We start from the raw sequence: 23,025 nt of genomic DNA, 5'->3' as shown, positions 1-23,025 counted from the left end.
AGAATTATAATGAATACCATTTTTTTAAAAAAGCATAGTTGTAAATAATTTAATTTTCATAATAGGTTGAACATCTGTTGGGTACTAGTTGGTAGAATAATAACATCCTTAAATTAACAGAAAAAGCAAAAGAGAAAAATAACAGTTTCATATCTTGTTGAGCTCATCTTTGGTTAGTTTTTAAAACAAGATTTCTTATTTCTATACTTTTGAAAAACTAATCGAGTTAACTAATAAAAATCGATGTCTGTATCTGTGATTTGTGACATATGGATAGAAAAACATAATTTTAAGAAGAATCCCACATTGAGTTTACTGTTACCCCTATTGCTTTTGCACTTGAAAATGTCATTCTAACATGAAAAATTACCATTAATGATTCTTTTTGGTAAAGTTATTTGAAGTAAAGTGAAAAATTTATACTTGGTGGTGAAAGTCATCATGAGGAAAAATAATTTACCTTTTCATAGAACAAACTTAACATTCTCTTATTGTCATTTAAGCTGAGGTCAGTAATTGCAATCTTTTCTTAAAAGCAATATTAGAAATATGGTTTTGATTTACCTATTACATACTATTTAACATTAAAAAACTATTAGAAGTTGTCTGGTAGATACGCTTTTTCTTTGTTGTAAATTACTGGGTACACTTTTGTGTACCCAAAAGGTCATTACAAGCGGGCAGAAATGCTTGCTAATTTTCTGTTTCAATGTCGAGAGTAGAAATAACAACAGTTTAGAGGGCAACATTATAATAATTGCCATTTATTTCTTATTTTGTTAGATTTCTTATTACAGAGAACAAGAGGGCTTAAAAGCAGTTTAGGCAAATATATTAGAAAAATTCAAAAAAAATTTTTTCTCACCCAAGGTCTTTTTTTTTTTGACTGCTGTTAGAGAAAGGGAGAAAGGAAGGGAGAGAGAGAAGCATACATGTGAGAGAGAAGCATTGATCAGTTACCTCCTGTACACAGCTGTACCAGGGATCGAACCCCCAATCTAAGAATGTGCCCTGGCTAAGAATCGAACCTGCAGTCTTTTGGTGTATGGGGTGAAGCTCCAACCAGCTGAACCATACTGGCCAGGGCTAGAAAAAAGTTTTTTAACTTAGTTCTTTGACATGCATATAGACTTGAAAATTAAAAATATTTAAAACACAAAGGGTTTTCTCTTAATATCAAAACTCTAAAAATAACCTAATTTTTTATTAAGTTTATAAAACTAAATATTAACACTTTAATTTATGCTTGGAAGTCAAGTATAAAATTAGTTTAATTTTTTTAAATTAATATATTAGCAGATATCCTATGCCAAATATATTTATCATATGAAAATTTTCTTAATATCTCTGTGAATTCTTCATTTTTTTTTCAGGGTTTCAAAAAATAAGTCTTAGCAACATTTTGTCAAATGGAAGCATTTCTTTAAATCTGTAAAAGTAGAAAATAAATAGAAAAGAAGGTAATTTGGCTTTGCCAAGATTCGACATTGTTAGTATTATTATCAGAAGTAAATCACTATTAAATTTGTTGTGTAACCTCAGGGAATTCAAGCTATTGTATAGTGTTCTTTTCCCCTATAATTAAGGAGTTTAGTAAACTTAATTGGATGAATCTCATTTATTTACATAAAAGTGGTATATTATTGAATTGTTTGATATGAAATTTAATTAAAAATGAATTGCTACTTGATTTAGTGAATACAGTGTTAAAAATAGAACAAAAAATTGTCCAGTTAACCAATTATAAGGTAGCTAGTATTTGCCTATTAAGTAATTTGTTGCTGTTTTTTAATATAGGTATGCTTAGCACTCATGGGTAGACTATTAGATTTTTACAACTGGAAAGTATTATTTTGATAACAATTCCCAAACCTGATATATATAGTTAGGATTAGTAATTTCATATTTTTATAGCATGATTTGAGGATTGAAGGCAAAATGCTCAAAGTTAAATTAAGTGATGTAGAGTAAAACAAAATGACAAGTTTTATTGCCACTTCGGTGATTTTCAGAGTGAAAATAGAATACTGTATTTTGAAACATTTGGGAGCTTCATGATAGGGTAGAAACATTATGTAAATTGTATTACTCTAAACTTGCTATGTATCTAAAATTAGAAACAGTTGGCTTTGTTAAGCTTTTCTATGCTAATATATTTTTTCTCCCTTGTATTCAGATTTTAGTAGTTAACTTCTATTATACAAAAAGGCCAGCTTGAGTAAAGTTATTTTAATACACTCCTTTTGCCAGCAGATTGTATTAATTCCAAGCATTTGGCTTAGACTGAAGCAAAGTGAGAAAGGAAGAAAGAGACTGGTGCTTTAGTTTTCTTCCTTCCCTTTATTGTCAGTCACTTGTATAGTACAGGCGTAATGCTCTTGTTCATAGAAAATCAGTCTCTTTTTCATAATAAACTCAAATTTCAAAGTTTTTCTATTTTCGTATTTACAGGTTGTTTGCTTTTGGTTCTTGATTTTTGAAATCCTGAGAAACCCTACAGTTTCTACATTAGAAAAAGGAGAAGGTTTTGTACATGGTTCATTAATTTTGGTACATCAAATAATACAGCATATTGGCTATAACAGAAGACAGTATAGTGATACAGAAAATCCTGGATTGTTTTGTTTGGAACCATAATTCTAGTTCTTATGTTTTAAAATGGTATTCCTTTGTCATTATATAAATATATCTATAGTTTGTGGCTTAGAAACAACATACTTTATTTAAAAAAAAAACAAGGATACCTGTGTCAGTTACATTTAAAGTTATACACTGTTTTAAGGCTATGTATTTATTATTTAGAAAATGTGACTTACATGAGTATCTTCTGATGGACATAATATTGACAAAATATATACAGTATTACTTTAACAAACTGCCATGCAACAAATACATTGTTATGAAGAAATTGAATATATATGATCTAATCTAATCTTGACATTTACATTGAAAATTTACAACATAACCGATACTTAAAATATTTTTTTCTTATACTTGGCAGTAATTTCACTTTTTACAATTTAAACTTAAAACTTCTGAGTGTGGATTTGGTGAAACAGACTTTTCCCTAGTCAGTGACAACCTGAGGTACTAAACATTTTTCTCTTATTTCACTGTCTTCAAAGGTAATTTTTTTGTTTCTTTTAGGGTCAATCCAAGAATTATGAATTACAGCATTGTTAGGCATGGGATCAGCTTCTACTATGGAAACAACTCGCTTTTTCATTTTACTTTTCAAGACCTTTTGAAATTTTTGTCTAGTGAATGCATATAAAAGAGGGTGAAATATAGTTGTTCCATAAGCCATAACTAGAAAACACAACCTTAATTTTACTAAAAGGTCACTTGGGCCTAAACATAAAATGGTGGTATTTAAAACAGAAATTGGTGTCCAGCAGAGAAGAAAAGTAGAAATAATCAATAAAGACATTCTGAAGACTCTTTTTTGCCTTTCTCGCCGTTCACGGTGTCGTTTCACAGCTCGCCGGAGGGCAATTATTACAGAGACTGAAGTCCTTACACCAAAGACTACATTTTTCCCACCACTGCTTTGTGACATGTCTGTAGTCTCATGTTGTGTGGTTAGAGAAATTGTCTTTTTTTTTCTTGCTTTCTTCTTCTGTCCTGTTGAAAATCTCGTGCCTATTCGAATATTAAGAGCCTGAAGTATTTTGGTGTATGTAATTAACATCACTATGACAGTGAAAAAGAATATTGGAATCTGTACGAGCAGGTGGTAATACATTCCCAGTTCAGTGTAGTATTCATTTGTACTGACACACAAAAGTGTCTTGTTTGCCCATGTATTTCCACCTTGAAGACTGAAAAAATTTACCTCAATAAAGGGAATCAGGAAAGAGAAAAATGAAAACATCCAAATGGATATCATTAGCATTACAGCTCTGCCCATTGTCAGAATTCGGTTTGCAGGTTTTACAGAGATGTCATATCTGTCCAAAGTGATAGCAAAAACGTTGATTGCTGTTGAGACACTTGCGAAAGATACACAGGCCTCATGGAAACAGCAGATGAGAGTAGTGTTACTTTCCAGTGAAAGTAGAAGGATAACTATAGTTAGAGGAATACATCCCACACAAATTATTACATCAAGTACATGAAGATTCATTGTAATAATGTTACTGACAGAGTTGATTAAGTTGGATTTCATGCAGTAAAGTACCAGTACGGTGAGGTTGCTGCCAAGTCCCAACACAATTTCTAACATAAGAAATCCGGTGAGAGATGCTTGAAAGCTTAATGGATATAATAGTGGTTGGTACATATTGGTGTTGATGTCATCAATGTCATCTCGAACTGTAATGTTAGATTCAGACTGCATGTTGATTTCCAGAATGGGAGAAAAGCACATTCTTTTGGAGCAGTTGGGTTTTTTTCCTAGAAAGTGAAATAGAATAAACTATTTGGTATTTGGCATTTTAAATAATGTATAGAACATATGTTCTTTGTTAAAAAGAAACAAACTAGAAACCTTTTTTATTGTGTACTTAGTTTAACTTTTAAGTTTGTAAGCTATTAATGGAAAACATAGAATTAGGAAACTCAGGGTTGCATTATTTTGATATAAAAGGAAATTGGGTTCTCCCTTTGAAGAAGTAACTATGTGGGGATTACTCCTCTATAGTTCAAAATTATTTCATTTACTGAAAACATTTTACTCGTTTGGGTTTTTCAAGCTTATTTTTTAGATACAGTGTATTTTTGTATAATAAAACTACCCAGTATGGAAAACTAATTTTAGCCCAATATTTTAACATTTCATTATAATATTGTAAGTGGCAAATAAACACTGTTTTAATTAGTTCTAGCATAATTAGTGTAGGTCTAATGATTCCCATGAGATTTCAAATGAACAGGACAAGTGTTCATTTAACATCATAAATGGCATAGAGCACTTGCTTGTTTAAATTATTTTGTTTATGTTCTTGACTGAAATTCATATTCACATGTCACACTAGTTACACTAGGGATACTTGGACTTATTTTCCCACCGAAGTAGACAAAGGATAAATATTTCACATTTTGTAGTTAAAGTGTTCACTGCACTTTATAGCGAGCAAACTTATGTTACAAAAATTGGGGAAAAAAAGGACATATGTTAAAGTAAAACACCACAATAATCACTCCTATGAATGACTTATTTTGTGACCACACCCTCTTGTATCTTGTGGGAGAAAATCAAAATTTAATATCTTATTAATAAATAGCCATTTTTGAAGTGGTTTAAAAGAATATATCAGTTGATTTTATTTAAACAGAATTTTTAAAGTAAAAAATGGAAGTTTAGGGAAAATGTATCCGAAGCCATTTTCTGAGGATACTTTTAAAGTTACACATTCCTTCTGGAACCTTTTATATAAATTAACCATGTGTATAATTTTGAGGAAACTTAAAAAAAAAACAAACTCTTGCTAATTCATGCAAATCTATATTTTAATATATAGAGGTTTAGAGTAATTTATAAAAATGACTGCTTTTTTGGGCTAAAATGTCAGTAACAAGTAGTATACTCAGTTAAAATATAAAATTATACAACCAACTATATTTCACATTTCAAGTACAGCATTTTGATTGCAAAATCATGATCAAACATAAATGATCAAATCTCATAATTTTGAGAACTTTCATTAACCTTTCACTTAATGTAACCTTTTATAAGTTTTAGATTACAATTTTATTTATGCATATTATTTTAGGGATAATACTTCAGAAGCACAAACAATAGCAGTATTAATTTCTTTTGAGCTTGTTATAAAATCCCTAGAGGCACATATTCAAGCAAAGGAAATCCTATAAAATTAAAAAAATTTAAATGTGTCCGATTTTTTGAACTGACAAAGTAAACATCAGTTCTTTGTCACATCAGTTAAATTTATAGGTAAATAAAGAAGAAATGTGAAGTTAGATAATAATTAAGAAAACTGCATCTCCTTGAGAGCAAGATTCTTTTCTTTTGTAAATGTTAAACAGTGTGGCAGGGTGCATGCATTTTCTGACCTACCTGTTTGCTGTTGCCTTATGGGCCTTTTGGCTCATTATAGCAGTTTTTCACAAATTGATACATGATGGCATTGACCGATTTTACATGAATTTTACCTGACAACAGTGAAGTAGCTGTGTTTTATTTCATGTCTTGTAGGAATTGTTTCATTTTCTCTCCAGTACTTCAACTGCATGAATTGTGAGATTTAGTTGGCTGATGGATTTCTAAAGACCAGCACAAAATATGTTTGTTTTGTCTTAAAAAGTCACGACCAAGACAAACTTCTTCAAATGAAAAGAATTACGTTTCCCTTTGCGGAAATATATGATAGCGTCTCTTTATTTTCCAGATCATGTGTAAACAAAAAAAGAAACATAAGATTTCTAGCTCCTAAAATGTATTTAGACATCCTTTTGTTACAAACTGTTTCTTTAGCAGTCCTTATTATTTTGGAATGATTTCTTGATCATATAACTTGCTTTATATTATAAATCCAGTCTATGTTTTTTGATAAGAACCATCTGCTATTTAATCTGGTTTGTTTTCATTAGAGGAGGATATATAATTTGTCATAAAACTCCAATTGAAAAATCCTTTAGTAATATCAATTAATACAAATATCTGAATATTTAGTGCAGAAAATACTTGGTGAAGCTTCATTTAGCTTGCTGGTAATATATGGCATTCTTATTTTGGTAATCCATGTTTCATTGTTTCTTTAAGAATTAGTAGCTCCACAATTCTGGTATGTTAAAGTATAAACACCCTCTTTAAAAATGCTCACCATTTTGTCTTCAGGATTTTACAATTATATTGTTTTTCTTTTTGTGGCTATTTTGTACAGCATCTTTGTAGGGCGATTACTGTCGATGTGTTATGTTCCAGCAGTAATGTAGACCTATATTCTCTGATTTTAACTCCTTAGTATCTTAAAATCATGTGTTACAAGGATATCCTGCAGTTTATGGTTCAGACAGATAGGGAGAGAGATGCTCGGTCAGATGCATTCTTCATATTTTTCAGTTGTAAGTACTGAATTAGCTGCCGTGGGCCCTTGTGAAAAAGAAAAAAATAGGTAAGAAATAGGGTTTGTCATAATTTCCAATTAATTGAAAGTTAGCTTTGTTTATTTAACACTATATATATGGTATTTGCTATCAAAGTAAGCAAAGTATATTATAGCCACAGCTTATACATAAATTTAAGGGTTTTTTTAAAAATTAAAACTTTATTTTCCTAATAAGAATTGTAAATATTCTGTTATTTAATAATAGAATTAACATTGCAAATATAACCATTAAAGAAAAACTGTTCTTTTTTAAACTGATTTCTGCATTTTTGAAGCTAACCTGTATTTTCAGAGATTATGAGCAGTTAGCTTATACTAAACATTCTGTCATTCACTCCCTCATGCCTTTATAATAAATTTAACAATATTTCCTGTTGTAAAATATTGTAGCTTACTATATTATTAGAACATGGTTTGAATTTCAGCTGATTAAAACAGATTTCATGATAAGATATTATAAACTTGCACTGAAGAATTGTTCATGTAATTGAAATATAAAAGATAATGTGAAATGTAACTGCAAATTAAATAATTTTCAATGACCATACCCAGTAATAAACTTAACCAAAAGCTGAATAATACATAACAGCTAAATAGTATACTGGACTCTTTTAAGAAAAATAAGCATTTTTTGAACACGAGAAACAGCTGTATTGATAATATTAAGAATACTTAGTATAACTGAAGTGACTTAGAAGCTGATGTCTTAATTGTGAATTAACAAAGAATGTTTCTTGTATTTAACATAGCATCCTAAAATTACATATAAAATACATTGTCTTAAAAGAAATAGATCTAAGAAATATATGTTTAGCAATAAATAGAATTAAGCAAATAAACTCCTAAAATTCAGGTGGAAATTTTTCAAAGTAATCTTACCCCACTGTGCCAGTTCAAAAAAGCAGCTGCATACTATAATAAGGAATCTTACCTCTGCTAAGGATTTGATAAATTCTTGTTGGAGTTGAAGCGTTTCCAGTTTTGATTGATTCATTTTGTTCACTTGTTAGTAGAGGACTTGGGGAAGAGGGTCATAAACATCTCTTCGAAAAGACCTGAATGAAAATATGTCTGTACTGTGCCATTGTTTCAGCAGTACTGCTAATGTATGGAACATGTAGTGCTGCTTAGAGGCTGCGGCAGTCTCTCACTCTTCTTACTGTGGAATCAATAAGCGTCTGAAAATACATAATGAAAGTAATTTAACATACTGAAGGCTTCGTGTCTCCAGAGACAACATTTAGATCCTGTCTTTCTGAAAAGGAACGGCACTGCTTTTCAGAGGAAAGCCTGTTCTGGGCAGCTTTTGCAGAATGACAGCCTACCTTGTCGCTGCTCTCCACTGCAGGGAGATGCAGTGCATTCACTAATTTTGATTGGTCAGTTTTATTGGGCTTGAACTGTGCTTCACATGTATAGCAGGGTTTTCTTACCCCAATATTTTTATATAAGGATGCTTTTTTAAAAGGCTGTATTTATAAGTTATTTTATATTGCTCTTAAATAGAATATGAGTAAATTAGTCCTTTAAAAAAATGTGTATTCTATTCTGGCTTGTTGCTCATTTTTGTGAAACATTAAAAAACACAGGAAGGTGGAGGGGGTCAAGAAAGAATTCACATCGTAAGAATATATATTCTTTTTAAAGCCTGGATAATTGCACTTGAGAATATTTTAGTCATATATATGTTTTTGGTTGAGATTCTTTGTTGTACAAATGGAAACTACTGCGTCTTTATGGTGAACCACATTGAATTTCAAGTAGTTTGTTTGTATTCAAGTCATCTTCTCTGTGTATTCCAAATTGTGAATATTTCAAGATGTTCAATATTTTTAAAAAATTCCATTTTTATTAGTTTACTCTCAGTGTATAAAGATTTAATCATGTGCATTACTTTAAAGATGACTATTGCCTTCACCTTTGGTAACCCATTTATTCAGTAGATATATACTGATCATTTGCCATAATATTTAATTTCAATTGGCTATTTCTATTTTTAACCTGGGAAGTTTTAGTGGATTGCTATGTCCTAAGTCTTATGTGCAACTGTATGCTAGTGTTAATGGGTAAATATGTTGGTGAAGAAAAAGAAAGTTAGTTACAGTTCTTCATAAACTATAAAGATAAATTCTTTTGCGATAGATATGTTGTCAAAAGAATAAAAACAATGGTATAGTATGTAATTAACTTAAAATACTACTTTAAATTCAGATTTCTATTAACTTTAATTACCTAGAAATAATTTTCTATTCTCAATAATCTGGAGATTTTTTTAGACTTGAGTATATAAAGTAGCCATATTCTATCTGCTGACAAAATAGAAGATACAATGCAAATGATTGAGTTATTAGAATATTGATCATCACCCTATTTTCATTATTTTAGGAATATGTGACCTTCAGTTATTAAGATATATGCTAAATTTTTAATTGGAATTATTCTTTTATATTTTTGAAAAGCAGTATACATTTTTATAATATGCTGGTAGTGTTCAAGCTTTACAGGGGGCTGACTGAGTAGTATTTGAGTCCCAAATTGGATTTCTATAGAGGTCGAGAGTAATGCGGTAGAAAACTATGTTGTGAATTTCTGAAATTTTTTGCACAGCTTTGGGTGGCAAGGCTTTGCTAATGCTAAAAATTAAAATGTTGTGTTACTTTTCATACATTTTGAAAGCTGGAGAAAAGGGTCTCATTACAGTGCCAGCCATATTGAAAGATAGTGTGGGCATCTGCACAGACCTGTTATTTGAAGCCTAAAACGAAAACCAGAGAAAAGATATTAGCATCAGTTTACACTTGTGGGGATGGGAAATTATTAACAGTGAAATACATATGGTGCTTTTCTGCCAGAGTTCAATATTTACTTACATTTATCATTAAAATATCCCTATGAAGTAGAGGACACCAAGACACAGAGATGTTTAATGATTTGAAAAAGTCTTGGTAAGTTGGTAGCAAAGCCAGTGTTTGAACTCAGCAAACCCCTTTACCTGTAGCTGGCCCTCTTTCTTTAGAAAATTCTGAAGGTATTTGGGACTTAGTTTTGGATGATCTGGGTTTAGACACTGTTTATTAGTTACATGACTTTTGGAAAATCAGACAGTTTCTAGGTCACAGAGCTTTGATTTTGTTGTTGTTGAAGTATAATTCTGTGCTTTGTTTAAGTCTTTTTGAGGCATTATTTCCAAGTTAAATTGAGGCTATTTTGAAAAAACAAATTCTGGGATCTTTGTAAGAAATAATGGAAAGAAAAACAGCTCAGGTCTGGATATTGTTCTTTATTCCCTGTGGTTAAGGATAAACAGTATATTACAAACAACGACTTTTCAGGTTAAGGATACACAGTATATTACAAAGAACAATTTTTTATTGCATATAATTTTAGTATAGTTTTCTTTTTTAAATACCACCAATTTGGTGATTACACAATTCTCTGATTTCTTAGCAGGATAATCCTAACTTCCTTTTTCTTTAACAAAGATGAAAATATCTCTGTCTCTGGATTGAAAATCAGATGATATTATTTCCTGAAAAGAATAATATTAAATTATGTATGTCAGAATTTACAAAGATTCTTCTTTCCATAATAACAGATTTTGACACTTGTGCATTTAATATATTTTGTATTCATGTAGGATGCCAGTTTTGAAAAATGCTGCAATTGATGATTTTTTTAAATTTATTTACTTTTTAAATACATTTGTGATGATTTAAAACCAAATTTTGTTATAAAACATATAGATTAATTATTAATTAATTAATAACCTGGGAAAGCAGATTCACTTTTCTAATGATAACTAAGCAACAGAGGATATAACTCTAAATCTATTAAAATCCTTTTTTTACAAGTTATGTTTTTCTTTATAGTTATAGTTTGATTCCATAGGAATTTTAATTCATAAAATTCCTGCTATGGGAGCCTTTACTATTTAATTTTACACATTTTCCCTCTTAGGTTTGGACAACGGTGAGTGTAATAGAGTAGTTTATTGTTTATGTTTACATTGTACTATTTATATGAGATCCCTCTTATCCTGCTTGTGTCTAATTCTGATGCCACATTTTTGATGAGTCTGAATTTGTATGTTAAAAAATTCAACTTTACAAAATATTGGAAGTAACCATAATTGAAGGTGTATGTGGACAAATTTGTTTCTAATTGCTGAAAGTTCGCTTTTTAAATTGTAATGCTTCAAGGGTGCTTTTTCAGTGAATGCTTAACAAACCTAACTACCAACTCTTTTTGATACTAGAGCCCAAGGAAGAAAGGATTGTTTTGATTTAAAACCAATTCAGAACTTTCATTTGGCTTCTGATAAATTTCTTTCATAACAAATGTTTACCAGAAAAATAGAAGTGGAGTATATGCTGAAACTTCCATCATATGGGGATTAGCCAAGGTAGTAGAGAGTGAACAACACTGGTGATTCATTATCCATAAGAGAATAATTAAAACCTGATTATAATTGGATAAAGTACTTGCATCAAAATTCTATACTCTTTTTTTAAATTGAATTTATTGGGGTGACATTAGTTAATTAAAATTATATTGGTTTCAGGTGTACAATTCTATAATACATCATCTGTAATATTGTATTATGTTTCCACACCCCAAGCCAAGTCTCCCTGCATCACCATTTATCCCCCCTCTACCCTCTCCTACCTCCCCGAGTCCCCTTTTCCTGTGGTAACAACCATTGTATCTATGAGCTGTTTTTTTCCTTAATTCCTTAATCTTTTTCACTTAGCTCCCTACCCCATGAGTCTGTTTCCATTTTGTTAGTTTATTTTGTTCATTAAATTTCACATATAAGTGAAATCATGTGGTATTTGTCTTTCTCTGACTGACATATTTCACTTAGCATAATACTCTCTAGGTCTATACATGCCATTCCAAAAGGTAAGATTTCCTTTTTTTTTTTTCTTTCTTTTTTTTTTTTTAAACCACAGCTCCTTTATCCACTCATCTACTGATGGACACTTGAGTTACTTCTGTGTCTTGGCTATTGCAAATAAAGCTGCAGTGAACATAGGAGTGCATATATTTTTTTGAAGTAGATTTCATGTTTCCTTGGATATATTTCCAGAAGTGGAATTGCTGGGTCATAAGGCAGCTCCATTTTTAATTTTTTGAGGTAACTCCATTCTGTTTTCTACAGTGGCTGCATCAGTCTGCAGTCCCGTCAGTAGTGCATGAGGTCCTCTTTGAATCCTTGCCAACACTTGTTTGTTGATTTATTTAAGACACTCATTCTGACAGGTGTGAGGTGATATCTCATTGTGGTTTTAATTTGCATTTCCATGATGATTACTGACATGGAGCATCTTTTCTTATCTCTATTGGTCATCTCTATGTCCTCTTTGGAGAAGTGCCTGTTCAGGTCCTTTGCCCATTTTTAATTGGATTTTTTTTGGTTGGTTTGGTGGGTTTTTTTTTTGGTGTTGAGTCTTATGAGTTCTTCATAAATTTTCAGTATTAACCCCTTATCAGATGTATTATTGGTGAATATGTTCTCCCATTCAGTGGGTTGTCTTTTCATTTTGTTGATGGTTTTCTTTGGTGTGCAAAAACTGTTTAGTTTGATATAGTTCCATTTGTTTATTTTTTCTTTTGTTTCCTTTGCCTGAGGAGATATATCAGAAAACATGTCATTATGAGAAATGTTTGAGATTTTATTGCCATTGTTTTCTTCTAAGATTTTTGTGGTTTTAAGTCTTAACACATAAGGCCTTTTTTCCTTGTTGTGTTTATTCTTGTGTATGATTAAGAAGGTGGTCTAGTTTCATTTTTTTGCTTGTATCTGTCCAATTTAACTAACACCATTTATTGAATAGTCTATTTTTACCTCGTTGTATGTTCTTGCCTCCATTGCCAAATATTGACCATAACTGTGTGGGTCAATTTCTGAGCTCTCTATTCTGTCCCATTGATTTATATCTTTGTTTTTATACCAGTACCATGCTGTATTAATTACTATGGCCTTGTAATATAGTTTGATATCAGGTAACATGAATCCTCCAACTTTGTTCTTCTTCCTCAAAATTGCTGTGGCTATTCAGGGTAAAATTCTGTATCTTAACAGAGTAACTCCACACATTTTTTATCTTACCTTAGCTCGTCACTTAAAACTCTTTATTTTAATTTTTTTATGTTATGTATTTGTAACAATGTCTAGCATCACATATTATAAAGATAAATAGATGGCTTTCTTTCCATTTTCTCATCCACTTAGATTTGGGACCTGGTGACTATTACTACTCATTAATCTCCATCTGTTGTCCTATTGTTAGTATGTTGTATTTGGCTCCTTGTCCAAATTATTACTGCCTCTGCTCTAATTTTCTGCCTTTCTGTTTGGACTGCCTTATATCCCTCTTTGTATCCTTAAATATTATGACTTTTAAAAAATATTTTCCATCAAAGAATCATAGAGTCATGTTTGTGCTTTTCACATTGGTTTCTTTCTTTTTCTTTTGTTTCATTTTCTTTGTATAATTCTCCTATTGTAGGTTTTTTTGCAGAATCAGATTCATTCCTGTGTTCTGAAACCAAGTCAGCTGATGAAGTAGATCATATATTTAACAAAGCTATGTCAGATATCCTCTTCTGTGCTGTTAGGCGTCCTGTGGTCTGATAGGAGACGTATCTGAATGGCTGTCTGTGAATTACTGGTCTATTATTGGAATTAGTTAAGACACATAATACTTTTGTAAGAAGGCTGCTATCCTTGATGCGTAGAGCCAGAGAATGGTAGAGTTCTAATATAGATTTAGTAACTTCTACAGTACTACTTGGGGTATTCATTTGGGAAAATGGATGCATTTTAAGCATTTACTAATCGTAGTTACAGGCTATGCTCACTGGTGACTTTCTGCTAGCAAAATACAGCAGTATATCTTCAGTTATTGCTACCTTCTTGTCCCCATTTAGGGATATACTGTCTACAAAAAGTCTTGGTGTTACAGAGAATTTATGGATCAATTTGAGAAGTGACATCTTAACAATATTGACTCTTCCAATTCATGGACACAGTATCTACCTTATTTTAGGTCATCTTTGATTTACTTTAATGGGGGTACCATGTCCCGTGCGGAGTCCCCCCCGGTCGCCACAGGGGGAGGAAAATAAAATAAGTCATTTCAGACACTTCTTGGTCTGCGAGGAAAAGAGGGTGGTGATTCCCTCAAGCGGAGAATGCCCCAAGCCCTTCTCTTGAAGTGGCTTTTATTGAGAATGATACCCGCAGAGGTATATGGCATGTATGCAAAGCTCATCAATCAATGCCAAAAGACTATGATTGAAGTAACACAGAGATTTGCCTCATGTCAGGGCCTGGTAGACAGCGTGGCTCCCATTCGGCCCTGAAACCTGGGAAACTGATCACATTCTATGCTTGACCCCAAACACCAGTACTCATTAACTCGAGGGCATTCTTAGCAAAGTAAGTTTCATAGGATTTAATGCATTCCTTTTCCAAGCCTAATTTCTCCTCGGAGCCACCCAATCCAGTTTAGGGCTGTACCTGCCTCTAGTATTGTTTCACTGACCCAGTCAGGCGTGGCGGAAAGCACCCAAGAGATAAGGAGACTTCTTTCAGACAGAATGAGGACTCTGGCCATGTAAAACCGAGGGGTGAGGGTCTTTTGCCCTTTCTCTATGTCCCCAAGGCCTTCCCTGATGGCCCCTATGTGAATGTGCCTGTCTTAGGTTGCCCCTGCCATTGAGGTGTCTTACCTGTCATTGACTAACCAGCCATCCTCCAGGGTCGAGCCGGGTGATGTAAGCGGGAGCGGGGGCACAGCCCCTGCCAGGGAGACACGTTTTGTCTCCTCAGTGGCCTGGTTTCCCAAGGCCTCCTTGCTTAGCTTCAGCCTTGGAGCCTTTTCGTCTGTTGGCGATGCTACAGTTCCTGAAACCAGGCAGGACAGTTCCCAACATTACTTTATCAGTGTTTTATAGCATTTAGCTTATAGATCCTGCACATATTTTGTTAGATTTGTACCTAATTATTTCATTTCTTCAGAGCCATTTGAGATAACACCTATTTTGAAAATATAAAATTCTTATTGCTTAATTTTTAGTATATAGAGATTATATATATATATATATATATATAATCTCTCTCTCTCTCTCTCTCTCTCTCTCTATATACACACACACACACACACACACACGTTATTTATTTATTTATTTGTATATTGACCTACTGTCTTGCAACTTTACTAAACTCATATATTAGTCCTGGGAACTTTTTTGTGAATTTCATAGTTTTTTGTCTTTTTTTTTTTTTTTAATCTAGACAATGTTGTCTGCAAATAGACATTTGCAAAATAGGATTCAGACTTTATAGCTTTGTTGGATAGAGGTGCCCAAGCACTATTCTACCAAATCCTGTAGGGGAGAAAGCACAGTAAGGGGCAAGAGAGGCTAAAAGCATGGTAGAGTGCAGAGCAGAGCTTACATACAGGGAAATTAAGGACCCCTAGGCATAGGTGCTTTCAGGAGCTTGTAGCCGAGGAGGAGGAATCGGCACTTGGAGGACCCATCAGAAGAAAAGCCTCCCATCTCCTCAATCCACCTTGCAGGTTGGCCTCCTGCACTACACTGTACTTCCAATGCTTCTGGTCAGAAAATAATGCCATCTTCTGGGACCTATCCTATAGTCCTTTTTTTTTATGTGTGAAAAACACTTAAATTTAAGAAAAGTTAAAGTGTATGTAGGTGGAGTCCCTGGGCCTGTATAGTATACTGTTCTGACTTCTCTGCCAAATGTATATTTGGTGTTGACCTTTTTTTATGTCCTTAAACTAAATGCTTACAAGTTTGTAGGAGATTCTCCCATTCATGGGCTGCTCCATGTCCTCTTCCTAGGTGATCCAGCACATTGTATCATTCCAGGAGGAAAGAAAGAAAAGAAAACCACAGCAGTTTTAGTTGTAATTCTGTGGCTGCAAAAGGACTCAGGCTGTTTCTTAGTACAGCAGTGCCACCTGCCTGACCCAGCTACCAGGTGCACCACTTGAAAAAGTCTGCTGCTAAGGTCATGTTAAAATGAAACACCTGACCTATAGATGCCTTGTGACTCTCAACCCTCATGTCACCATTTTGGGCTAGGTTAATTTGTACTTGACTACTAACAGGGAAACAGCCCAATAGACTTCTCCGATCAAATGAAAATAGTGTATTGGGGTGGAGGGCATCTTGCCCGGCCTCAGTGTCATTGTGGTATTGCATGAAGGGATGGAAGCAAGCCCTTTTGGCAGGACCTTATCTCTTTCACCTAAGCAAAGCCACTGGCTCAGTGGGGTGTTTGATTTTCACAAGTTCCTGTACTTACTTGATGTACCCATTGTGCTGCTGCAACCATTCAACGTCAGGGCCAGCTACAGAAAACTGAGAGTGGAAGTGACCACTCCATTCTCCTTCATTAAGGTTGGTGTATTTTACTGACTCTGGGCTCTTTCCAGTAGCCTAGGCTTCAGGTATACCAACTGGAAGATCCATAGATTAAAAACATTTCTCTTTTGGGCTGCAAACCATGGAAACAGATTGCAGCTGTGGGTCACTGGAACCCGTACTTCTCAGATTGCTGCCATTTCTACCTGAATTCATTATTGTATTGGATATAGCAACATGTCTACCTAGTATACTGGGCCACTATGGTATCCTGGGTTTTGGGAAGAGGGACTTCTTAATATCTCTCCCCTACTTCCACTTGTCAGACAAATTCCTTTTCCTCCCCTGGGGATACAGGGTTTTTTGCTCTTTCTCTCCTTAGATCTTGTGGGTTTTCAACAGTGTCCAGAGTGATAGGGTTTGCACTTACCTAGGTGGTTTTAGGCTTTCCCCTCCTTGTACTAGAATGGTAGAAAGGATTTAGGCTGGGCTTCCTGCCTTTTTTCTCAGTGGCTATTGTTCTCCTACCCCAAGTATGCACCATGAGGGATGCTTTCTTAGGCTTCTCACTCTGCACCTCGTCTTTTTCTGCTTCACCTAGTGAGGTCTGTGAAGAATATGAATAGGTATGCCTTCCCTTTGTGTTTTTGGCCTCCATGAGGTCTGTGTTTTTGCCCCAGTACACATTCAGTCTTTAGTGAGTCATTAACAGTTTTAGCAGAATTATTCTTACTGGTGTCTGGTATTGTCTTTTATTCACCTGCTAATGTCCCATTTGTCCTTTAAGGCTCCTGCTTGTCCTTAAAGTTTGGGTTGTTTGGTTGCCCTATAACTTCAGCTCTCTTTGCAGCTCTTTACTATAATAACAGATTAGTTTCATGATCCATGATTTTAGATATTGTATGATTTTATTTATAGTTATTTTGGTAAAGTCTTTTGCCTGTATATTCAAGAGAGATATTGAGCTGTCGTTTTCTTTTCTTATGTTTTTGCCTGGTTTTAGAATCTGAGCAACGTTGGATTAATAAAATGAAGTGAAAAATGTTTCCTCTAGTTGTAAAACAGTTTGTTTAACAACACTACTAGTCCTTTCTTAAATGTTCTATAGAATTCAGTAAAGGCATTTGAGCCAGGAGCATTTATGTTGTTTAATGTTTTGGGTTCTAAATTCTAATAATTTAATAGATAATTTTGTATTTTTTTATGTCTGTTTTAGTGGTAAATATCTTTCAAATTTGTTTATATCACATATGTTGCCAAAATTATTGGCATTTATTTTTAACATATTATCTTTGTATTTTAATATATGTAGAATCAGTGCTATATCTTCCCTTTTATTACTGATATTGAAAATTCATATTTTTGTGGGGATTATTTTGCCTAGAGGTTTGTCATTTTTAATCATCTTTTCAAATAACCAGCTTTACGTTTCATTGTTCTTAGCGAAGAATGTTCTTATTGTCCTTTATCTGTTTTATTGATTTTGCTCTTATTTGTAGTGTTTCCTCCTTCTGCTATTTTGGTGAAGGTGTCTTTAATAGATTTTAATCTCTTTTTAACTTGTATATGTTAGTACGGCTTCATCTACCTCACACGAATTTGATTATGATTTAATTTGTAATCCTCAGACGAGTATATTCTCTTCTGTGTCTTATATTTCTTGCTAATACATGAGTTATTTAAGGATGTTTTTCAATTTCCAAATATTTGGTGATTTTTCTAGTTTTTTTGCCATTAATTTCAAATTGAATTCCATGTGGTCAGAAAACATACCTGTACAGTTTCAGGATATAAAAACTTGTTTAGGTTTGTTTCATGGCCCAGAATTTGGTCTGTCTTGGTGAATATACTCTTGAAAATAGTTTTCTCCCATTGTTGGATGTAGTGTTCTATAAATATCAAATAGGTCAAGTTGATTGATAGTGCTATTCAAATCTTCCCTCGCCTTACTGATTTTCTATTTACTTGTTTTAGCTTTTTACTGAAGGTAACTTTTTTTGTATTTTTAAAGTATATTTTATTCATTATGGTATTACAGTTGTCCCATTAGTTTCTCTCCTTTATCCCCTTCTGCCCTGTACCCACCTCTCTCTAGCCTTCCCCCCTTTTGGTTCACGTCCATGGATCATACATGTAAGTTCTTTGGCTTCTCCATTTCCTATACTATTCTTAACCACCCCCTGTCTATTTTGTATCTACTGTTTAAGCTGCTTATTTCCTGTATCTTTTCCCCCATTCTCCCGCCCTCCACTGATAACCCTCCATGTGATCTCCATTTCTGTGATTCTGTTCCTGTTCCAGATGTTTGCTTAGTTTGTTTTTGTTTTTGTTCCTTAGCTTCACTTGTTGATAGTTGTTTGTTGTCATTTTACTGTTCATAGTTTTGATCTTCTTCTTTTTCTTAGATAAGTCCCTTTAACATTTCATATAATAAGGGCTTGGTGATGATGAACTCCTTCACTTTACCTTATCTGCGGAGCACTTCACTTTACTTTATCTGCCCTTCCATTCTAAATGATAGCTTTGCTGGATAGAGCAATCTTGGCTGTAGGTCCTTGTCTTTTATGACTTTGAAAACCTTGCCAGCAAGGTTTCTTTTGAGAAGTAAGTAGATAGTCTTATGGGAACTCCTTTGTAGGTAACTGTCTCCTTTTCTCTTGCTGCTTTTCTGATTCTCTCCTTATCTTTAATACTGGGTAACTTAGTTATGATGTGTCTTGGTGTGTTCTTCCTTGGGTCCAGCTTCTTTAGGACTCTCTAAGCTTCCTGGATTCACATGTCTATTTCCTTCTCCAGATTGGGGAGGTTTTCCTTCACTATTTTTTCAAACAAGCTTTCAATTTCCTGCTCTCCCCCTTCTCCTTCTGGCACCCCTATGATTCAGATGTTGGAATGTTTAAGGTTGTCCCAGAGGTTCCTAAACCTCTCCTCGTTTTTTTTCAATTGTTTCTTCATTTTGTTCCTGTTGAGTGTTTATTTCTTCCTTCTCCCAGTTGATTTGAGCCCCAGTTTTCTTCTCTTCACTGTTGGTTCCCTATATAATTTTCATTTCACTTTGCATAGCCCTCACTTCTTCCTCTGTTTTGCATCCTTACCCATTTCTGTGAGCATCCCGATTACCAATGTTTTGAACTCTGCATCCGATAGGTTGGCTATCTCCTCTCTCATTTCTTTTTCTGGAGCTTTGATCTGTTCTTTCATTTGGGCCAAATTTTTTCTTGGTGCTCCCATTATGTTGTAAGGTGTGGAGCTTTAGGTATTTGCCAGGGCTGAGCAACCCTCTTCGCTGCATTGTGGTGCTGTGTTGTAGGGGAGGGATCAGAGAGGAAACAGTGCCCCTTGCTGGGCTCTTGCCTGGCTTTTTTTAAGTCACTTTCCCTACTACCCCCAAGTGAATTGTACCGTTCTGGTGTTGATTCCTGAGGGAGGTTTATGTACATTCTGGGACCGCTTGGGTCCCTCCAGTGGACTCTCCTGTGAGGCTGGGGGTTTTTCCTTGCTACCCCTGCAGGTTTTTACAGCCAGAGGTTTAGAGGCTTTATTTCCCCACGCTGGAATCCTGGGTTGTACAGTGTGTCTCAGTCCACAGTTGTCCCTGCTGATATATCTGCACATGAACATGGGACTGCCTGTTACTCCAGCTGCCACTTTGCCATGTGTCCTCTCTTCCCCGGCTACCTGTCTCCATCCCTCCCACCGGTCTGGATGAATGTTTCTTGTTTAACTCCTTGGTTGTGGACTTATATTTACAATTCGATTTTCTGGTAGTTCTGGTTGTTTTTTGTTTTTAAATTGATGGTTGTCCTTCTGGTTGTGCAAGGAAGCAAAGCATGTCTACCTTCACCTCCATCTGGGCCAGAGGTGAAGGTAATTTTTTACTGAAAGTGATGTTGTGAGGTTCTCCATTATAATTCTGGATTTGTCTATTACTCTTTTCACTTTTTCCAGTTTTTGCACCACACATTATTATTGGGTGCATGCACATTTCAGAGTATTAAGAAACATATGTCTTTAATAATATTTCATTTTCTGATGTCTGCTTTCTCTGGTATCAGTGTAGTCACTCCAGGATTTTTGATATGGTTTACATTTTATACATTTGTCAGTATTTTATTTTCAACTCTCTGTGTCTTTATTATAAAGGTGTGTTTTCTGCAGGTAGCAGTAGTTTGTTGTCACTTTTTTCCCATTCTGATTTCTGTCTTTTAATTGGACTGCAGAGCATTTACATTATTGAAAAGTGTATCAGTAATTGTGATGTGTATTTTATTTTCTAGTTACTTGTGTTTTTATGTTGTGCTATGTTTTTATGGCTTTTAAAAATTTTATTTTTAATTATAATTTACATTCCATTTTTTAAAATTTTTCTGTTTTTAAAGATTTTATTCATTTATTTTTAGAGAGAGGGGAAGGGAAGGAGAGAGAAAGGGAAACACTGATGTAAAAGAGAAACATTGATCAGTTGCCTCTTGTATGCAACCAAGAGCCCTAGGCATTGATCAGTTGCCTCTTGTATGCAACCAAGAGCCCTAGGCACCTGAACCTGCAGCCCTAGGCATGTGCCCTGACCAGAAATCAAACTGGCACCCTTTTACTTTGTGAGATAACATCCAACCAATGGAGCCACACTGGTCAGGGCAATATTATTTTTTATTAATTTCAGATGTTCAGCTCAGTGGTTAGACAACCACATACTCTACAAAGTGCTCCCTTCAATATTTCAAGTACCCTCCTGTCACCACGCATAATTATTACAATAGTACTGATTGTATTTCCTGTATTGTACTTCACAACCTCATGACTCTTTTGTGATTACCAATTTATAATTCTTTATCCCTTCAGCTTTTTCACTCAGCCTCCAAATCCCCTCCTGTCTGGCAATCACCAGTCAGGTCTCTGAGGATTTTTGCATCTGTGTTTATGAGTCTGTTTCAGTTCTTTTGTTTATTTTTTTCTTCAGAGTCCACATTTAAGTGAAATCATATGGTATTTGTCTTTCTCTGTCTGGCTTATTCACTTAGCGTAATTATTCTCTAGATCCATCCATCCTGTCCGATGTAAATGTTCAGATTTTAGTCTTTTCTGTGGCTGAGTAATAATCTCTTGTATATATGTACCATTAACTTTTTTATCCATTTGTCCCTTTGGTGGCATAATTTAGTTGCTTCCATATTTTGGCTATTGTAAATAATGCTGTAATGAACATAAGAGTGTATATAACGTTGGAATGAATATTTTTGGTTTTTTTGGGCATATGGCCAGAAGTGGAATTACTGGCAGTTCCATTTTTTAATTTTTTGAGGAACCTCCCTACTGTTTCCACAGTGGCTGCACAAATCTGCATTCCTAGCAACAGTACACGAGGGTTCCCTTTTCTCCACACCGTTGCTAACAACTGGTGCTTGTTGATTTATTTAAGATAACCGTTCTGACAGTGTGAGGTGATAGTGATATCTTGTTGTGGTTTTAATGTACATGTCTTTGATGATTAGTGACTTTTCATATGTTTATTGCCCATCTGTATCTTCTCTTTGGAGCAGTGTCTATTCAGGTCCTTTGCTGCCTTTTAAAATTGGATTTTTTTTTGGTGTTGAGTTTTATGAGTTCTTTATACATTTTGGATATTAACCCCTTATCACATGTATCATTGGCAAATAAATATCTTTTTTCATTCAGTAGATTGTCTTTTTGTTTTGTTGATGGTTACCTTTGCTCTGCAAAAACTTAGTTTGATGTAGTTCCATTTCTTATTTTTTATTTTTATTTTTTGTTTCTTTTGCTTGAGGAGATATATAAGAAAAAATATTGCTAAGTGAAATGACAGAGATTTTACTGCCTATGTTTTGTTCTAGGAGTTTTATGGTTTCAAGTCTTGTATTTAAGTCTTTAATCCATTTTGAGTTTATTTTATATATGGTAAAGGAGGTGGTGTAATTTCATTTTTTGCATGTAATTTGTCCAGTTTTCCCAACACTATTTATTAAATATTCTGTCTTTGCCCCATTGTATGTTTTGTATTCTTTGTCAAATATTATTTGACCATATAGGTGTGGGTTTATTTCTGGTCTCTCTATTCTGTTCCACTGATCTTTATATCTGTTTTTAAACCAGTGTCATGCTGTTTTGATTACTGTAGACTTGTAGTATAGTTTGTTATCAGGGCACTTGATACCTCCAGCTGTGTTCTTTCTCAAGATTGCTGCAGCTATTCGGGGTCTCTTGGTTTCATGTAATTTGGGCATTATTTGTTCTAGTTTTGCAAAATATGTCCTTGGTGTCTTGATAGGAATTGTGTTGAATCTGTAGATTGCTTTGAGTAGTATAAATATTTTAATGATGTTAATTCTTCCTAACCATGAACACAGTATATGCTTCCACTTACTTGTATCTTCTTCAGTTTCTTTCTTCACTGTCATATAATTTTCTGAGTATAGGCCTTTTACATCCTTGGTTACATTTATTCCTAGATATTTTATTTCTTTTTTTGATGCATTGGTGAATGGGTTAGTTTTCTTAGTTTCCCTTTCTGATGATTTATTATTGATATATAAAGATG

General features: G+C 33.9%; 2 protein-coding genes across 3 annotated transcripts in view; one reads left to right on the top strand and one right to left on the bottom strand.

Moving 5' to 3' along the window:
• The window catches only part of COG5 (component of oligomeric golgi complex 5), a 338,428-nt gene that overhangs the window by 70,805 nt on the left and 244,598 nt on the right, over positions 1–23,025 (top strand). The window lies entirely within an intron of this gene.
• GPR22 (G protein-coupled receptor 22) lies at positions 2,972–8,345 on the bottom strand. Of its 2 annotated transcripts, none has more exons than XM_054564650.1 (3): positions 8,002–8,345; positions 6,020–7,054; positions 2,972–4,395 (listed from the first exon to the last, which is right to left on the bottom strand). In XM_054564650.1, exon 3 carries the CDS (start codon positions 4,367–4,369, stop codon positions 3,068–3,070), a length of 1,302 nt encoding a protein of 433 aa, XP_054420625.1. In that variant the 5' UTR covers positions 4,370–4,395; positions 6,020–7,054; positions 8,002–8,345; the 3' UTR covers positions 2,972–3,067. The 2 variants fall into 2 exon arrangements, with proteins under 2 accessions (XP_054420625.1, XP_054420626.1); XM_054564651.1 differs by having other exon boundaries at positions 6,786–7,054.

The sequence above is a fragment of the Pteronotus mesoamericanus genome, unplaced genomic scaffold, assembly GCF_021234165.1.
Source record: "Pteronotus mesoamericanus isolate MK-2021 breed Mesoamerican mustached bat unplaced genomic scaffold, CSHL_Meso_final scaffold_85, whole genome shotgun sequence".
Lineage (NCBI taxonomy): Eukaryota > Metazoa > Chordata > Mammalia > Chiroptera > Mormoopidae > Pteronotus > Pteronotus mesoamericanus.
Note: the sequence above shows the minus strand (reverse complement) of the source record. Positions and strands in the feature narration are given on the sequence as shown.